At 43.2% G+C, this 16,762-nt stretch overlaps 1 protein-coding gene across 3 annotated transcripts; it reads right to left on the bottom strand.

Annotated features, from left to right (window-relative positions):
- Positions 1-82: 82 nt before the first annotated feature.
- LOC135213116 (lymphokine-activated killer T-cell-originated protein kinase-like) lies at positions 83-16,260 on the bottom strand. 3 transcript variants are annotated; one of them, XM_064247018.1, is made up of 8 exons: positions 16,111-16,260; positions 11,610-11,742; positions 11,087-11,168; positions 10,592-10,814; positions 9,544-9,696; positions 8,441-8,559; positions 7,916-8,046; positions 83-685 (listed from the first exon to the last, which is right to left on the bottom strand). In XM_064247018.1, exons 2-8 carry the CDS (start codon positions 11,734-11,736, stop codon positions 315-317), a joined length of 1,206 nt encoding a protein of 401 aa, XP_064103088.1. In that variant the 5' UTR covers positions 11,737-11,742; positions 16,111-16,260; the 3' UTR covers positions 83-314. The 3 variants fall into 3 exon arrangements, with proteins under 3 accessions (XP_064103088.1, XP_064103089.1, XP_064103090.1); XM_064247019.1 differs by lacking the exon at positions 16,111-16,260 and adding an exon at positions 15,902-16,039; XM_064247020.1 differs by lacking the exon at positions 16,111-16,260 and adding an exon at positions 13,374-13,424.
- Between the last annotated feature and the right edge of the window lie 502 nt (positions 16,261-16,762).

Genomic DNA, 16,762 nt, shown 5'->3' with positions numbered 1-16,762 from the left:
ACCCTTCCGACTTGTTACATCTCTACATTGTCTGTATAAATAAGTGGAGACTGATTATTACTGATGGATTATAATTCAAGAGTAAAGTAAAATACTGACTTTATTAGTGTGAACAAAACCTTTTATGTAAATTACAGTATTACATTAAATATATATAAGCAACAAAAGATTAAAAAACATGTTCATGCCCTACAATATAGAGCTGCACTTTCATAAACAGGAGACAGAATTTAGAAGAAAGACTTGGCACTAATGCACATTTAGCCAGACATTATTTAGAACTATTCAGCACTAATGCACATTCAGCCAAGATTCTACCTTAAAACCTTTTCTTGTTTATCCAACTCCTCAATGTCGTCTTGCTTGACTGCTTCTGCCATTTCACTGTCCTTTCGGGTATCTAACTCCATGGTATTATCTTCCTTGGCCATTTCACAAGCATTCTGTGCCTTCAGCTCAGTCCCGTCGTGTACCTTTGTTTTTGCTTTCTCACAAATCTTCTGGGTCTCCAACTCAATCACCTTTTCTTTCTTAACTATTTTGGCCTCTTCACAGACCTTCAACGCACATAGGAGATTGTGGGCTGTTGGTCGTGATGATTCATCTTCTTCCGTGCATGCATAGTATATCTCGATCACAGGCATATAATCATCTGACAGCATATCTGGGATTGGTGGTCTTGTGCCTGCAAAACCAATTATTTTGAAAGAAAAATGCAGTATTCAAAAGACACAATAAAATACTTAGGTCTCCAAAAATCTTAGGAGTTCGTTACACAACTTGACAAAAATGGCTAGTTTTAAAATTAGTGGACAATAACTAAAAATATTTGGAGATCAATTTCTTAACTAGAAATTGAAGAGAAAAAAAGTTTTACAAACAACTAAAAATTGATGAGAAAAATTGCTTTTTTATGTTCACAAGATTTAAGTTTCAGAAATTTCAACCCTTTGGACAAGAATCAAAGAATAGATTTTGTTATGAAAACACCCAATTGATCACTAAATAATGTCTTGATTATTCATATTCAACATATATACAAAAGCACAGTATTCATATTCAACATATGTACAAAAGAACAATATTTCCAAGGATCTTCCTTACTACTACAGATTTGCCATTGGCAGAATGTCATTGGGAATGACTTGTAGTTACTTAGATCTGACATTGTAAACCTATACAGGCATGGACAAATTATTGGACGATGAATACATACTTATTTTATCAATTACACCAGCCCACTTAACCAATTCCCAAAGTTTACCTGGCTCAACATATTTTTTTCCACTAGGGAGAAATAGACTGTTCACACATGACAAAGTGCAATTAACTAGAGAGGAAAGTGAGAGACTTTTCTTGGTAAGTGCCAGGTGGTTTATTCATCAACTTAGCCTCCATGTGAAACAAAGAGGATGAGATTACAAGGTAGAAAACGGAGACTCAAATGAGACTGCTATGTAAGGCAGCTGGAGTGTGAACTGTCTAAGCCAAAATGAAATGGTACTCCTTGATACCTACTTCCTCTTCTGGCTCATAGAAGAAAAAGTCAAGATATGACAATTTGTCGAAAATTGCATTTTTCCTAACTATACAAACCTGAGGTCCTTTAACAATAGGAAGTAGCTAGCGGCAGCTGGAACGGTCGTAAGCTTCGAACAAGGGGAGAACGGTAGTTAACTGCTGGGAGGTAAACAAATCACTTTTGCTTTTGGCCCATGCAAAATACGCAGAGTGAGGGGTGGCATGAGGAGGGACTATATGTAAAGGACCTCAGGTTTGTATAGTTAGGAAAAATGCAATTTTCGACAAATTGTCATTTGTTCCGATACGTAATACAAACCATCGGTCCTTTAACAATAGGAAGATTCACTTCTTGGTGGGAGGAATCTGAGTCTTTTAGATGAACAGACTGGTGTTCGTCCATCCCTGGAATGCCTCCCTGGTCGTAAGAGCGAGGGAGGGATCCAAGCCTCTGTCCGATTGATCGGGGTGTGCACCGCAGGATCAATGGTCAGACCTCTGGGCCGAGTACTAAGAGAGAGGCAAGCGTATCTCTTCGTACCAGCATTGTAAGAACTTTTCCTGTACATGAGCAAATATAAAGTCATGGGTTTGTCTCATGTAGGCATCCACTTCCTCCCCCTTGTTGGAGAAAGTGGTGGATATACACTCCATACCCTAGTTAAAGGGATAGGATGGAGCTCAGTCGAGTAGCTTACCTGCATCTGACTCCCTTCCAGCGTGGTAACGACCGTATCCCTCTGCCCACAGGTAGAGGTAGAGAAGATGGGTGAAGAGAAGCCAGTCACACACTCATTCGCACATTCATTCTCCCAGTCATACCAGGAATCGATGCTGTTCTGCCTGCTCGGGTGCTGGGTAAGCTTACACAACGTGTTGAGCAGCCACCACAGGTCCCAAGGAAAAAGTATCCAAGGACTTGTGGGCAATATCCCGAAGGTAGAAGGACGTGAAGGTGGTTTGGTTGGCCCAAACACCTGCCTTCAGGACCTGCGCCACGGAGAAGTTCTTACGGAACGCTAAGGAGGGTCCGATACCTCTGACTTCGTGGGCTCTCGGTCGGAGCGTACGGATGTCGTCGCTACCATCAGCCTCGTACGCTCTCCTGATCACCTCACGCAGCCAGAAAGAAAGCATGTTCTTGGAAACTTCTTTCTTGGTAACCCCAGTGCTAACGAAGAGGCGTCGACACTCAGGCCTGAGGTGTCGAGTTCTCTTCAGATAGCGCCGTAGCGCCCTCACAGGACAAAGCAGCATCTCATCCGCATCGTTATCGGTGAAGTCCAGAAGGGAGGGGATCGTGAAAAGACTCGAACCTGTCGTCAGGGATCGACGGATTCTGAGTCTTGGCTACGAAGTTCGGGACGAAATCGAGCGTCACAGATCCCCAGCCTCTGGTGTGTTTAACATCGTAAGAAAGACCATGTAGTTCCCCTACTCTCTTCGCCAATGCCAGGGCCAGCAAGAAGAGGGTCTTGAGGGTCAGATCCCTGTCTGACGACTCTCGGAGTGGCTCGAAGGGTCTTCGAGTCAAACTCCTAAGGACGAGAGTCACATCCCACGCAGGGGGCCTGAGTTCCCTGGGTGGGCAAGACCTTTCGAAGCTCCTCATTAGCAAGGAGATCTCGAACGAGTTCGAGATGTCCAGTCCCCTCAGTTTTAGGACGAGAGCCAGGGCGGCTCTATATCCTTTAACTGTGGGTACTGAGAGGAGCTTCTCTCGGCGAAGAAACACGAGGAAATCCGCTACCTGCTGAAGAGTGGCTCTGAGAGGAGACAGACCCTGTCTACGACACCAACCACAGAAGACGGCCCACTTCCCCTGGTACACAGCTGCAGAGGACTGTCGGACATGTCCAGCCATCTCTGTTGCTGCGCTACGAGAAAAGCCTCTCGTTCGCAAGAGATGGTGGATAACAGCCAGCCGTGAAGTTGAAGGGACTGGACTGCTTGGTGGTACCGTTCTACGTGTGGCTGGGCTAGAAGGTTGTGCCAATTGGGTAGTTCTCTCGGTGCGTCCGCAAGAAGAGCCAGCAGGTCCGGATACCAAACGGCTTGAGGCCGTTTGGGAGCCACCAGGATCATTCTGAGATTGGGAGTGACCAGCGCTCGACTGATCACTTTCCGAATCAGACAGAAGGGAGGAAAGGCGTAGGCGAAGAGGTTGTCCCAGGGGTGTTGGAGAGCGTCCTCTGCAGCTGCCCATGGGTCCGGCACAGCTGAAAAGAAAACCTGAAGTTTTCTGTTGTGCCAGGTGGCGAACAGGTCTACGACCGATCGCCCCCACAGGTTGAAGAGCCTTTCCGCCACGTCTTGGTGTAGAGACCATTCAGTCCCTATCACCTGATCCCGACGGCTGAGCTTGTCTGCTACTACATTCCTCTTGCCTGGAATGTAGCGTGCTGACAGCTCTATCGAGTGAGCCGTGGCCAACCCAATCATGCACCCCTGCACCGTCAACTGATGGAGCGGAAGAGACACTAGCCCCCCTGCTTGTTGACATATGCCACTACTGTGGTGTCGCACATCAACAACCACTGAGTGTCCCACCAAGCGGTCCTGAAATTCTCGGAGAGCGTTGAACGCCGCCTTGAGTTCCAGGACATTGATGTGAAGGTGCTTTTCGTGATGGTCCCACACACCTGCAGTCAGCAACTCCTCCAGGTGTGCGCCCATCCCTCGGTCGATGAGTCTGAGAACAGAAGCATCTCCGGGGGGGGAGTGCGTATGGGCACTCCTCTTAAGAGGTTCTTGTCGTCGAGCCACCAGGCTAGGTCCTGCCTCACCTTGTCCGTGAGAGCCACGGGAAAGTAAGGAGGATCCTTGGCCTGAGACCAACTCTCCCTTAGCCTCCACTGGAGAGACCGCAGGTGAAGACGCCCGTGAGGGACTAACTTCTCGAGTGACGACAGATGGCCGATCACGACTTGCCATTGCTGTGCTGCCTGTTCCTGTCGAGACAGGAACCGGCCGGCTGCCTCCCTGAATTTTGCTGATACGCAAGTCTGCGGGAAAAGACCTGCCCTGCTACCCGTGTCTATCAGCATACCCAGGTACTTCATCTTCTGCTTGGGTTCGAGATCTGACTTCTCGTAGTTTATCACAATCCCCAGATCGCGACAAAACTTGAGGAGTCGATCTCTGTCCTGCAGCAACTGCGAGCAAGAGCTCGCCAGGACTAACCAATCGTCGAGATACCTCAGAAGACGTATCCCGTGCGAATGGGCCCAAGCTGACACCAGAGTGAACACTCGCGTGAACCCCTGTGGGGCGGTTGAGAGACCGAAACAAAGTGCCCTGAATTGGTACACCGTCCCGTCGAAGATGGCGCGGAGGTACTTTCTGGAGGACTGATGGATGGGTATTTGAAAATACGCGTCCCTTCAAGTCCACTGAAAGCATGAAATCGTTCCCCCCCCCCTGATCGAGTCGAGCACCGAGCGTGCCGACTCCATCATGAACCGCGTCGTGCGAACGAAGCGGTTCAGGGGAGAGAGGTCTATCACCGGACGCCAGCCCCCCGATGGCCTTTTCCACTAGGAAGAGGGCGGCTGTAAAAGCCCGGTGACTGGTCCTCCACGATTTCTACAGCTCGTTTCGCCAGCATGGTCTTGATCTCCTGTCGAAGAGCGTTGTCCTTTGATGATCCCGGACATAGGTTGTAGGTGGCCCGGTTTGGAGATGAGGGGGGGCCGAGACTCGAAGGGTAGTAGATATCCCTCCCGAAGGACGTCTACTATCCAGTTCTCGGCGCCGTAGCGCTGCCAAGTTGCCCAATGGCTCGCCAGGCACCCCCCCACTTCCAGCAGCGTTTCCCTCCTCGTTTCGACTTCTTCCCACTCCTCTGGGGAAAGGAGGGGCCTGGGAGGAGGGGCTGGTTACGGCCTCCTTTAGCAGACGTCGAAACAGCAGGAGTCTTCACACTGGGGTTTTTGGACGGTGCAACCGTCTTCGCCGCCGTGGAAGCGCTAGCCAAGCTCTTTGGCTTGGCCGCAGTCGATCGCGATTGCCCAGTAACCTCGAGACTGCCTGGTGAACTAAGCGGTCACTGTCAATCAGTGCGCCGCCTTTCCACCGCAGCGTCCACCATCTCTCCGGGAAAGAGAGCTGGGGAACTCCTAATTGGTCCATTGCGAAGCCCGAGTGCCGCCTCACCCCCGCCGGCCCCCTTGGTCACTCGGGTAAGGACTGCGTCCCTACGTCGAAGAACCAACCAAGTTGGCCCACAGGTTAGCAGTCTGATGGGCGAGGTAAGAGATCGCTCTTCCTCCAGACTGGCACAGTCTCCTGAAAGAAGCGTCGTCTTCGAGAGCAGAACTCCCAGAGCCGGCCGCTACTTTGGATATTGTGAGGGACCACAAATCCAGCCAAGAGACTGCCTGGAATGCTGCCATAGCGGTAGATTCCAGGGCAAGTGCCTCCTGCTGCGAGAACCAGAGGTTCTCCGACAGGAGCTGCTGCAGGGACACACCTGGAGTCAGCCTCGCTAACTCCGGGTTAACCTGTTTCGGCAGTATCGGGTCTTCCGAAGGCACGTAAAAACGCCTCTGACGCTGTAGAGGAGGAGGAAGCAGCTTAGAAGACCGTCCAGATTTCAGCGAATCCTCCCGTCCTGAGACGAGATTCTCAACTTGATCCAGGACTGAGTCTGCAAGCTCTGATCACGGTAACCCCACCATCATTTTGGGTTCCCTCTTAGGACCCCAAAATGACTCGAGCCGGGACGTGGGCTCTGCCGGTGGTAGCGGCGATCCTTCCGCAAGGTCATTATGCAGACGCATCAGCTTAATGACCTCTGCAAAGTTCCTCTGTATCTCGGGAGTGACTGCGTCTTGTGGAGTAGGACCGTCCAGTCCCTCCAGCAAGAACAGATCCCGTGATACTCCTCCCTCAGAAGGAGGAACAGCGGCAGACCCCTGACGGTCCCAGCGACTCCCACACCTGTCCCAGGTCGTCCTTCGCTGGTGGCACATCTGCGGAAGCAACAGTCGGGTTAGTCAGAGGGGTTTCCTCGCGCCTGGGGGGAGAAGAACCCCACCCAGAGCGGACGGAAGACCCCGAATACAACTGGACGTCCGGGTAGCGGGCGCCCTCCTCCACACTCGACGGATCGAGAGAGGAGAAGGACTCCCCTACCCCCCCCGCAGGGGAAGGCGCGAAACGTGGGGGCTGACCGGGAGGCAGGAAAGAAGACGAAGTGTCAGTTACCAAAGGAGTCACTGGAGAGCTTTCCGATGACTTCTTTGGCGGCCTAAGTCTCTTCCTGCCCTCGTACAGAACCCACTGCGCCTCGGACCAATTCATACATGTTATACATGGCTCGTTGCGGGAGCATTCTCGCCCCCGACAACGAGTACAAACCTCATGTGGATCCACATCCACGAACGATCTAAATCCGCCGCATCTACGCCCCTCCAGCCCGGGACACACTCTACGGGCGACTGAGGGGCGCGGCGAAATCTCCATTTCTTGATCACTCATATTGCAATGACAAAAGAAATGTAAAAGTACTTACAATCATATACTCTCAATTACACTAGGAAAAGAGGGCTGATACTCAAAGCAAACGACAAGGCGGGCAGAGCGATGACGAACACGTCCTATCCTCACACGGCCGAAAGCAAAAGTGATTTGTTTACCTCCCAGTCGCGCGGCGCGCGACGATCGGACAAGCAGTTAACTACCGTTCTCCCCTTGTTCGAAGCTTACGACCGTTCCAGCTGCCGCTAGCTACTTCCTATTGTTAAAGGACCGATGGTTTGTATTACGTATCGGAACAAATCTCCAGTTTCACTAAACAAAGATCAACTTCTTTACGAAGGTAGACACAAGGAATGGTGAAAACTGTCTTTTGATTCTTAACTGCTAAGTCTGGTGCACACATCAGACCAAATGTGGACGAATCTCTGGTGTGCAAAAATACCCAGCAGATCAGAATCTCAATGATCAGTGTAACAGACAAGTGTCACCTGAAATAAGTCATCAGGTCCACCTGAGAACCGAAGAGATACTGGAGAACAGAAATTACATATATTGTCACAGCACAAAATTCATACAAGAAAATTCTAGGAGTCACTTCCCAGGTGATTTTCATTACCTAAGCAGCTAATAAAATCACACTTCACTTTCATTTGTTAAGCTTAATAAGGCTGAAATGAAGTTGGTTTAGTACTGAATGAGAGCATGTTGCAACCCTCAGCTAATAAGCTGGGTAAAATCCTACAAGGGTAGTAACCAACACTGCAGACTCAATAATAGTAGTCAGGGTGACTAGTTCCTGCTTAGGATCCAGATGGCATTATGGTCTGCTGTCCTGTCCAATAGACAAAAGATTGTGCATTCTGTTGGAAACCAAAACTACAAACATGGGTCAATTATAATCAGGTAAACTTACCCAGACTTTTACTGTAATCTAGTTCCCCCTGCAATTTCCTGGACTCGAGCTCTTCTGGATTTTCGATCTCTTCACTGGAGTCTTCAAAGAACAGCTTGTCCACGTGAGGAACATTCAGCGACAGCATCTCCCTGTGAAAATATGGTACTTAAAATGCTGTCTTTAGGAGAAAGGATATAACTATCACCATTAACAGGATTCCATATAGCAATCAAGTATACCCTAAGGTGTGCAGTATGCCACAACGATCATTATGGAGTGCTAAAAAGAACATTATTGTAAGAAATAACCGATTATCTTTTAAGAAACATATTGCATTTATGTACTGCAAATTGCATACCTGTACAGGTTCTTACTACTGTAAATACTGTATGCACAAACATTCATGACATTGAAGCAAACGTAAGACAAGTCTACATTGATGTTCTCTTAATAGATTAAAAAACAGCAGGTGTGTGTAACAGCCCCTCTTACTCTTTGCTTTCTAAATTCTTTAAAATTCTTAAAGTTGACAATTATACTCACCACACAACAAGTCCAAGTGAAAATATATCGGATCTGTGTGAAATTTTCTTACCAAACAAGACCTCAGGTGGGGACCAACACTCTGTCCCGACAAATTCCTGACCTGGACAAGCATACCCCTGGAAAAAAGTTTGTCATCACTTGATGCAGTTACGAGTTCCTGAAGTAACTAACAGCTCTTCATCTTGGCTTAAATGACAAGATATGCTAAAAAACATGTAATGCATATTCAAATATGTGTAACAGTGGATTCGGGATAGTTGAGACAATATACTGTAATATAGTTCTGCAGGTTAGACCTCTGATATTGGCTGGGTTATGATTTAGTATAGATTAGGGCTAAGAGATTCTAACACCAATTCTAATTTTGTGGAGGTATTGAAAAGCAACAGCTCTCTGGTTGCAGCAAGTCCTTTGGTGAAATAAAATAGTTAATAAAATATTTAACAGTGTTTCTGCCAAACTGAATGCCACTTAGTCTTGCCAATTAAGTTACATAGCATGCCCAGAAATCATTCTATTTAGCCATACTGGTCAGATAGTCTACAACTGGTCTAATAAAAGAGGTTCATTAAAAACCTTATGGCATTAACAGTAAGAAATGTAGAGAAAAAGTAAAATAAAACAGAAAAGGCAAATACGTACTGTGGCCTTGGGGATTGGGAGGGGGTTTGCAAAGGTGAGGAAAGCATGGGTAGCAAGGGGGAGAGAGGATGGCAGTTGGGTAGCGAGAGGTTGTGGTTGTGGGACGTCCCAGTCTGTTGTTTCGAGGATTGTTCTCTTAGAGTTGTAAGTACTTTGGAATTAGTGTCTAATAAGGTGAGTTTTTGGTTACAGATTTTTTGTGTTATTTAAGACTACAAATATGTACCAAGGAAAAAATAACAGAAATAAAAATGAACAAATTACAGCTAGACTAAACCTGAATGTACCAGGTAAACTCAACCAGCCCAAGAAGAGCCATTATTAGGCTCAGGCCTGGATAAACTAATCCTTTATAATAATAATAACAATAACCAGGTAAACTCAGAAATTATACACAACTAACATACCACTTACACTAATGCCCTTCCAACTGAGAAGCAAAATCAACATTCACTTACGTTTTCATCCAGTTTCAAGGTCACTCCAAAATCACACAGCTTGGCCATTTCAAACTCCCCTTTGATAAGAATGTTGGCACTCTTTATATCTCCATGCAGGAGTCTCTTCTCTACATGCAGGTAAGAGAGAGCAGCAGCTATATCTTTAGTCATCTGAAAATAAAAAAGATTGTTACAAGTACATTACAGTGCTCAAGATTTTCCCTTTCATAAGATTGACACGTGAAATGTGTTTCCTACACTTGTCAGTACTGTCCACTCTCAGGTGATTTTCAAGCTGGTCTCAATCTTAAAACTCTGCCATTCATTCAGGATTTTCTGGACCTGCCTACTGGTCTCCTTCCTGCACTTTCATATCTACTCCTTTTCAGACCAACTGCTCACCATCAGCTCTCACCACATGACCAAACCATCACAATGTTTCCTCAATAAAATACCAAAATGTCCTTCAGCATTGTTTTTGCACCTGGAAGACCAATACCTTCGTGGATGAGAACCAGGTGAAAAGATCCAGGGGATTTGTAGAAGAGAAAGCACAATAAAGACCCTACGAGGCAATATTTGACGTAGGCTCTAAACAACGCACAGCAAGTAGGCTACGTATAGCAATAATAATGATATATACTCGTCTTAAGAGTACATAGCTTCTATTTTCATTATGCACATCTAATTACTTGTTGTGGAACAATGAAAAACAACTAGAGTAATTAATTAATACAAAGAAAAGAGATTCTTATGATAAGGACATTTCTTCAAAAGTTCAAGCAAAGATGCAATGCATTACTACCCTAATACAATTCTTGTATTTTAATTTACTTACATTTTTATCTATTCAATTATTAAGTTGTTAATTGATATTTCTTTTCTAATAACTGATGACTTCTTTCTGTATTTCCTATTTCTGTTATGTCTTGCAAATGAACACTATGTTCTTTGGAAGCTTGAATTTCAAGTCAATAGCCCCTTTAGTGGGCTTGTTTCACGTGAATAGGTTCGTATTCAGAATGATAATACATAATAATGCTTCACATGATGTCAGATACATTACCTTTAATATCTGGTTGACAGCAAAGGGGCCAAAGTCCTCATTTTGGCGTTCCTCAATTAAATCCAACAGAGACTTCTCTCCACACTCCATCATAAGGCAAGGTGTTCCGTCAATTTCTTTGGTGTAGGAACGGAATCCAATTATGTTGGGATGGCATAACCCCTTCAAAACATCAGCTTCGGCGCGTATGCGCTCTCCATACTCAGAGGAACGAGGTACTCGCCTGCGGAGGATGAAATGAATAAACATTAAAAGGAAAAATTTATTACAGAGCAACAATTATAGTAGTGTTTAGCCGTAAAACCAGAGACTTTATCAATACGTACCGTTAGTCACAAATAGGAAGCCTGCTACTTAGAAGATACATAACTTGCAATACTAAATGGATAAACAGGACTTCCTTCTAGGTGGCAATATAATGAATGGAAATATAAATAAAAAATAAAGTATGCATGGAGATTTTAACTTAAATAACAGTCTTAAGACATTAAGTACCTGTTAACTTTCTTCACAGCCCATGGCGATCTGTAGCATCCACGAAGAGGAGAATATCTATCCATGAGGTAAACATATACACCTGAAAATACATTAGATGGTTCTAAGAGGTGTTTTTTGTTCTATGATCCAAATACTACTCTAATAATTATGTTATAGAACTCAGAATGATGATAAAAAGTATCAAAAAAAGAACCTTAGTATCTGCATTTAATATTTAAAAGACAGTTTATGGAGTTACATGATGCCTCAATGACTTACTTTTCCATCTGGGGAAAAAGGAATTACATAATCACATTAATTATCTAATCTATTCCTGAACTTGTCACAAGTGTCAATATTCAAAATCTCAGCTGACAGCTGTTCTAAATTGAAACTGAGTTAGTTCCCAAAATGGCTAGTGTTGAACTTTCTTTAGTTCTAGTTTCCATCCAGAGAATAATCTGGTTACGACTTACAGTAAATATAATCTCCTGTAAAGGTACAGTACATACTACAACATGAACCATTAATTAATTGTCACCTGTGCCATATCCGAGCCTTTTCATACATGGAGAGGGTGGAATGCTAAACACTGGAGGACTTTGTGTTCCTCCACCCACCCTTTTCCTGATGCGGTTGAAGTGTTCTGGGGTCCTGAACTCACTCATGGTTATCTGCAAAGAATTGAATTGATCAGTATCACAATAAGTACAGCATAATTACTATTATGAAACTCAGCATAATTACTATCATGAAACTCAGACTTGTGAGAACATACAAATGAAAGAGGATATATATTCTGGTACACATTTATGACTTTCAAACATCAGTGTCTAACTGCTCCAGCATGACAAGGTTGGCAAGAAAAAATCACCCCAATATGGCAGAATTACAAAAATTCCAAAGGACGTCAATAACAACCAAATGAAACAGCAGTCTCAATGCCAGGATCTCCATCAGAATTTTGTCTTAATTAACCTCTCAGACATATATATCAAGGCCAAACTTTAATTCAAATTAACCTCTTGGACATTGGTCGGAGCCAGAATTTGGTCCTAATTAACCTATCAGATGTACTGTGTCAACAGCCAGGGTGGAGGGGCAAAAATATTAATATGCTAGGAGACACTCTTTTCCTTTTGTGTCTCAACTAGGAAAGAAGAACAATTAAAGAAAAATATAAATGCTGAATAACAGCCAGAACAAGGAACAATCACAACTGATATAAAGTTAATGGTACTCACTGCTAAACAAGAAACTGGATCTCAGGGTAACTTATACCAAAAATGAAATAATATATGTACCTACTATAGCCATACTACTAATTCACCCTATTACCATACTGAAACACAAAAAGCATGTGCAAATAAATATGGGAACTATGTATATAAGACCAAGGAAAACAGAATACTATCATATGTAACATCAATAAAAACAAGCAAAGAGGTTTAAGCACTTTTGCTAGCAGATATACAGTATGCTTAAACTAAGCAAGTAAACACAGTACGTACAGTAGGCAGTCCCCAGGTTACAACGGGGGTTCCGTTCTTGAGATGGTAAGCCGAAAATCGTCTTAAGCCGGAACATCATCAAAAATCCTAAGAAAGCCTTACTTTTAATGCTTTGGGTGCATTGAAAACTATGTAAACTGCATTCTTATTGCATTTTTCATAAAAAAACTTCAAATATTGATTATTTTGCATTTTTGGTGTCATATTTCATCTGCCAGATCAGCGTTGTAGGCGTCGTAACCCTGGAAATAATGTCTGATGAATACAATCGAGAAGCGCCTTAACCTCGCAACGTCGTAAGCCGAACCCGTCGTAACCCGGGGACTGCCTGTATACCACTATTCCATTAAGACTTATAAAGCCCTAGGTCAGGTACCTAGCCTAATACGTTTACCGCGATCTACTCGGTAGCGCCTTCAACGGGATATTACGTTCAAGACTTTAACTGTGCATGTCAAGCCGTCAGCCCCGTAATAATACGTTTACTCGTATAGAAAGTGTAGGAACATCATTTGGTAACACTCTCAGCACATGGGAAACTTATTTCCAGCCTGGCAACTCTTTCCTGGTGGTCGCTTATGCTAAAAAACTGCCTGTCCCTGTTGGTTTTCTTTCAATACGCTTCGGGCGTTTATCGAGACAAATTGGATTTCGCGTCTTTCACAATGAATGTCCCAAAGAGGAGGCATATTTCTTTAGGTGAGATCAATCAAATACTAGATGAGGAGTGTGATATTGATAACCTATTTGATGATGAGAGCTCTAGTTCTGAATCCTCCAGTGATGATACAAACTTTTCTTCCAATTGCGGGAGTGAAGATGACTTTTCTTTGCCGAGTGACTGGACTCCGAGAGAGAGAGAGAAAGAGAAGAGAGAGAGAGAGAGAGAGAGAGAGAGAGAGAGAGAGAGAGAGAGAGAGAGAGAATTTCCTACAGTTAATTACAGTATGAATAACAAGCATAAAAATCAATATTAACTTTGAAAAACTATCATCAGTGCTATGATCGCTGATTACAAAAAAAAGCGTGAACGGTAACGTTAGGCAGCGAGCTCATCAGGGGCGGACGCTTAACAGGATAATGGAACGGCGTATGTGTGAAGCCTCCACTAATGTGGCAACGATAATTTTGCATTCTTAGCATGCAAACATTAAAGGTTACATTTATTTCTGGCATACGATTATTAAAGAAATTCAAAATACTAATAAAGACTGAAATCAATGAAAAGTGCTAGCAAAAACCAAAAAGCAAAAAAAAAAAAAAAAAGTAGTCGTTCCTCTGCACTTTTCCGTATTTGTTCCTCTATGGTTTCGCAGCCAGATGTACGAAAAACGTTAGAAACATTTGATTTTATCTACTTTAGAAATATCTGTAATTTTTCGGGGTAATTTTGGTTGCAAAAAAGGGATAATATACATGAATTAAATCAAAATTTTTAAATAACAAAGTAAATTTAAACTAAATAACGAGGTAAAAGGTAAACAGTTTAGGGAAATAAAACTTTGCAGTTTCGTCGTTTCTGTCGTCGTCTGCTGTTCGAAATTGTGTTTATGGCGCGCGCGCTTAGAAACCAGGAACAGCAACGGGTTTAAAGTGCAATGTGGAGTGAACTGAGACCAAAATGTGTATAATAACAATCAAATAAGCACTGTGGAGTTTCAGTTGTGATGGCAGTAAGGATAAAAACCGCCGATTACAAGGTAAGAATGAATTCAGTTCCAACCATAACCCCGGGAATAACAAGTTTCATACTTTCACTAATATAGGCAACAAAATGTTGTTTTATTGTGCTGATTACAACTGCAATCTTGAGTAAGATCAATAAACGTTACATACATACGCTAACATTGTTCAAATGAGTGCTGGGAAGGCTGGGGAAAGATGGTGGCCGTCACTGATGAGAACCGTCCATGCAAAACGTAGCCGCCATATTGGATTTCAAAACTGCCTTGAAAACTTATTTTACGAAGAGCTCACATGCTTATTTTAGTTCGTATGGGGCTTTCATATATCACAATATGTTGACGAAACTTCAGTCTTTTAAATGGTATGCTTAGAGTTGCAATTGTATTCATGTTTCACCAATTAAATATCGAGTGAATAAGACCCGTCTACCGTGATGAGGGTTGGCCTGTCGTGATGTTTCCCCCTATGACCCAGCATTCGAGGAGGGTTAGGTTAAGAGAGGTAAGGTTCATTTGCATCCATTTCCATAAATAATTTGCTAGGGTTATACGGCTAGGGTATGTCAGGGCTGCAGGGGGCAAAACTCCTAGTTTAGGTATGACCAACATCCAGGGTTAGGTTTGCATGTGTCCTTGATTTAATGACTACCTATATTTAAGTTTTAGGTATAATCCCTCAATCATAAACACTGCAGTTGTCCTTTATTTTCAAACCTGATTTGGGGCCTCAATACTAATGTAGAGGGGGGAGGGGCTCTGAAACAGTTTGAAATGACAGAAATAAGGTAATGAATCCATCAACATACGTAAATAGGTACTACACAAACTCTTAGAAAAGTTATTTTACATCTGTACTCAAACCTTCATAAGCATACTAACCTACTACTTAGCCCATATATAGTATAACAATCCTTTAATTCTTAGTAGCAAACACCAAATCTGACTTTGGATATGGTTCATGAAAAAGTAGAGTAATGTACGTTTTCACAGCTTTTGTTGAAGGTGTTTACCAATAAATATAGGTACTAGCCTACTACTACTAGGTAGTAGTAGGTACCTATAGGAGCCAGTTTAGAACAACAGACAGATTCCACCAACAGAGAAAAACCTAACCTGACTAGGGTGTTACATGAAAGTCTGCACCATTTTCAGTCATAGGCTATATGTACTAGCCAGCCTATGCCCTAGGGACTAAGAGATGACAATACTGTGTACTCTAAGCTAGGTTAGGATGACAACCAGTAGTCTACTACTATATGACCTTTAGCCTGTTAAAATGCTCTAGACTAGACATTAGGTTAAGTAAGGTGGGGAGAGAAGGGGGAGTTTGGACACCCCCCCCCCTAGGTATATACCTAGATACTAGGCCCACGTAGTACCTACCTATGGAACTAGCTACTAGGTAGGTAGCCTAGTACTAGGTATATAGTAGGTACCTACCTAGGTAGCTATCGAAATACCCTACGGCCATGGCTAAGAGGCCACTTGACTCGCCTTCACAAAAACCTTATTTCAGGTGTCAAAACGAATACGAGTGAATAAAATCTAATACTTAAACACTCTTGGCATTCATATTTATAATTTCTGTCGATAATATGGCCTTGGAAGACTGAAAATAAACTTAGAAAAATCCTTACGGGAAAATGTCGGCCAGATGGAGGCTTCTACTACCTACCTATAGGCTAGGTGCCTCAGACTTTAAATCTCCTCGAAAATCTTAATTTTGGTGCTAAAACTAATTCTAAATAATAAAACGTGGTTCTTGAACGCGCTCTGCAACCATACTTATCAATTTCACCGATGATATAACTTCAGAACGCTCAAAATAATGGAGTAAAACACTTACTGGAAAATTGACGTACTTGAAGAAGGCGGGTCTGGCTTCTGATTATTGTCGGTTATGTCAACGTGAGCACTTGGATACGTTGTCTATAAATGTTTGCTTTTTTCTTTTGCTGAATCATACAAATTTTTAACTATATTTGAGTATTTAATTATTTTTATGACCTAAAATATCATTTAATTTCTATCAAATTATACAATAAACTAATGGTACTCTCTAGCTCAGAATAATTGAGTTTCTATGGCGTTAAGTTCTTTTTCATTCATAAGAAACACTTCTATTAAACACACTGCACGTCACTACGTGCAACTGCATGACAATTTAAAAATTAACGAGAATGTTTGAAATGAAAACGGAATTTTCTCTGTATGGTCTCATTTATTTCAATTTCATAAATTAATTTCTGTTAATCGTACGACTGTATTTTATTTTCGCCAGAGATTCTCCTTTTCAGGTCTGTAGTTAGCTAGTATTTAACCTGGTTGTCGTGTTTATTTATGGGTTGTTTTGTTTTGTTTTTTGTTTGTATGGTATTTTAACGTTGCATGGAACCAGTGGTTATTCGGCAACGGGACCAACGGCTTTACGTGACTTCCGAACCTCGTCGAGAGTGAACTTCTGTCACCAGAAATACACATATCTCACACCTCAGTGG

This window comes from Macrobrachium nipponense, chromosome 42 (genome assembly GCF_015104395.2).
Source record: "Macrobrachium nipponense isolate FS-2020 chromosome 42, ASM1510439v2, whole genome shotgun sequence".
Lineage (NCBI taxonomy): Eukaryota > Metazoa > Arthropoda > Malacostraca > Decapoda > Palaemonidae > Macrobrachium > Macrobrachium nipponense.
The sequence above is the reverse complement of the archived record's forward strand: the minus strand, read 5'-3'. Positions and strand labels throughout refer to the sequence as shown.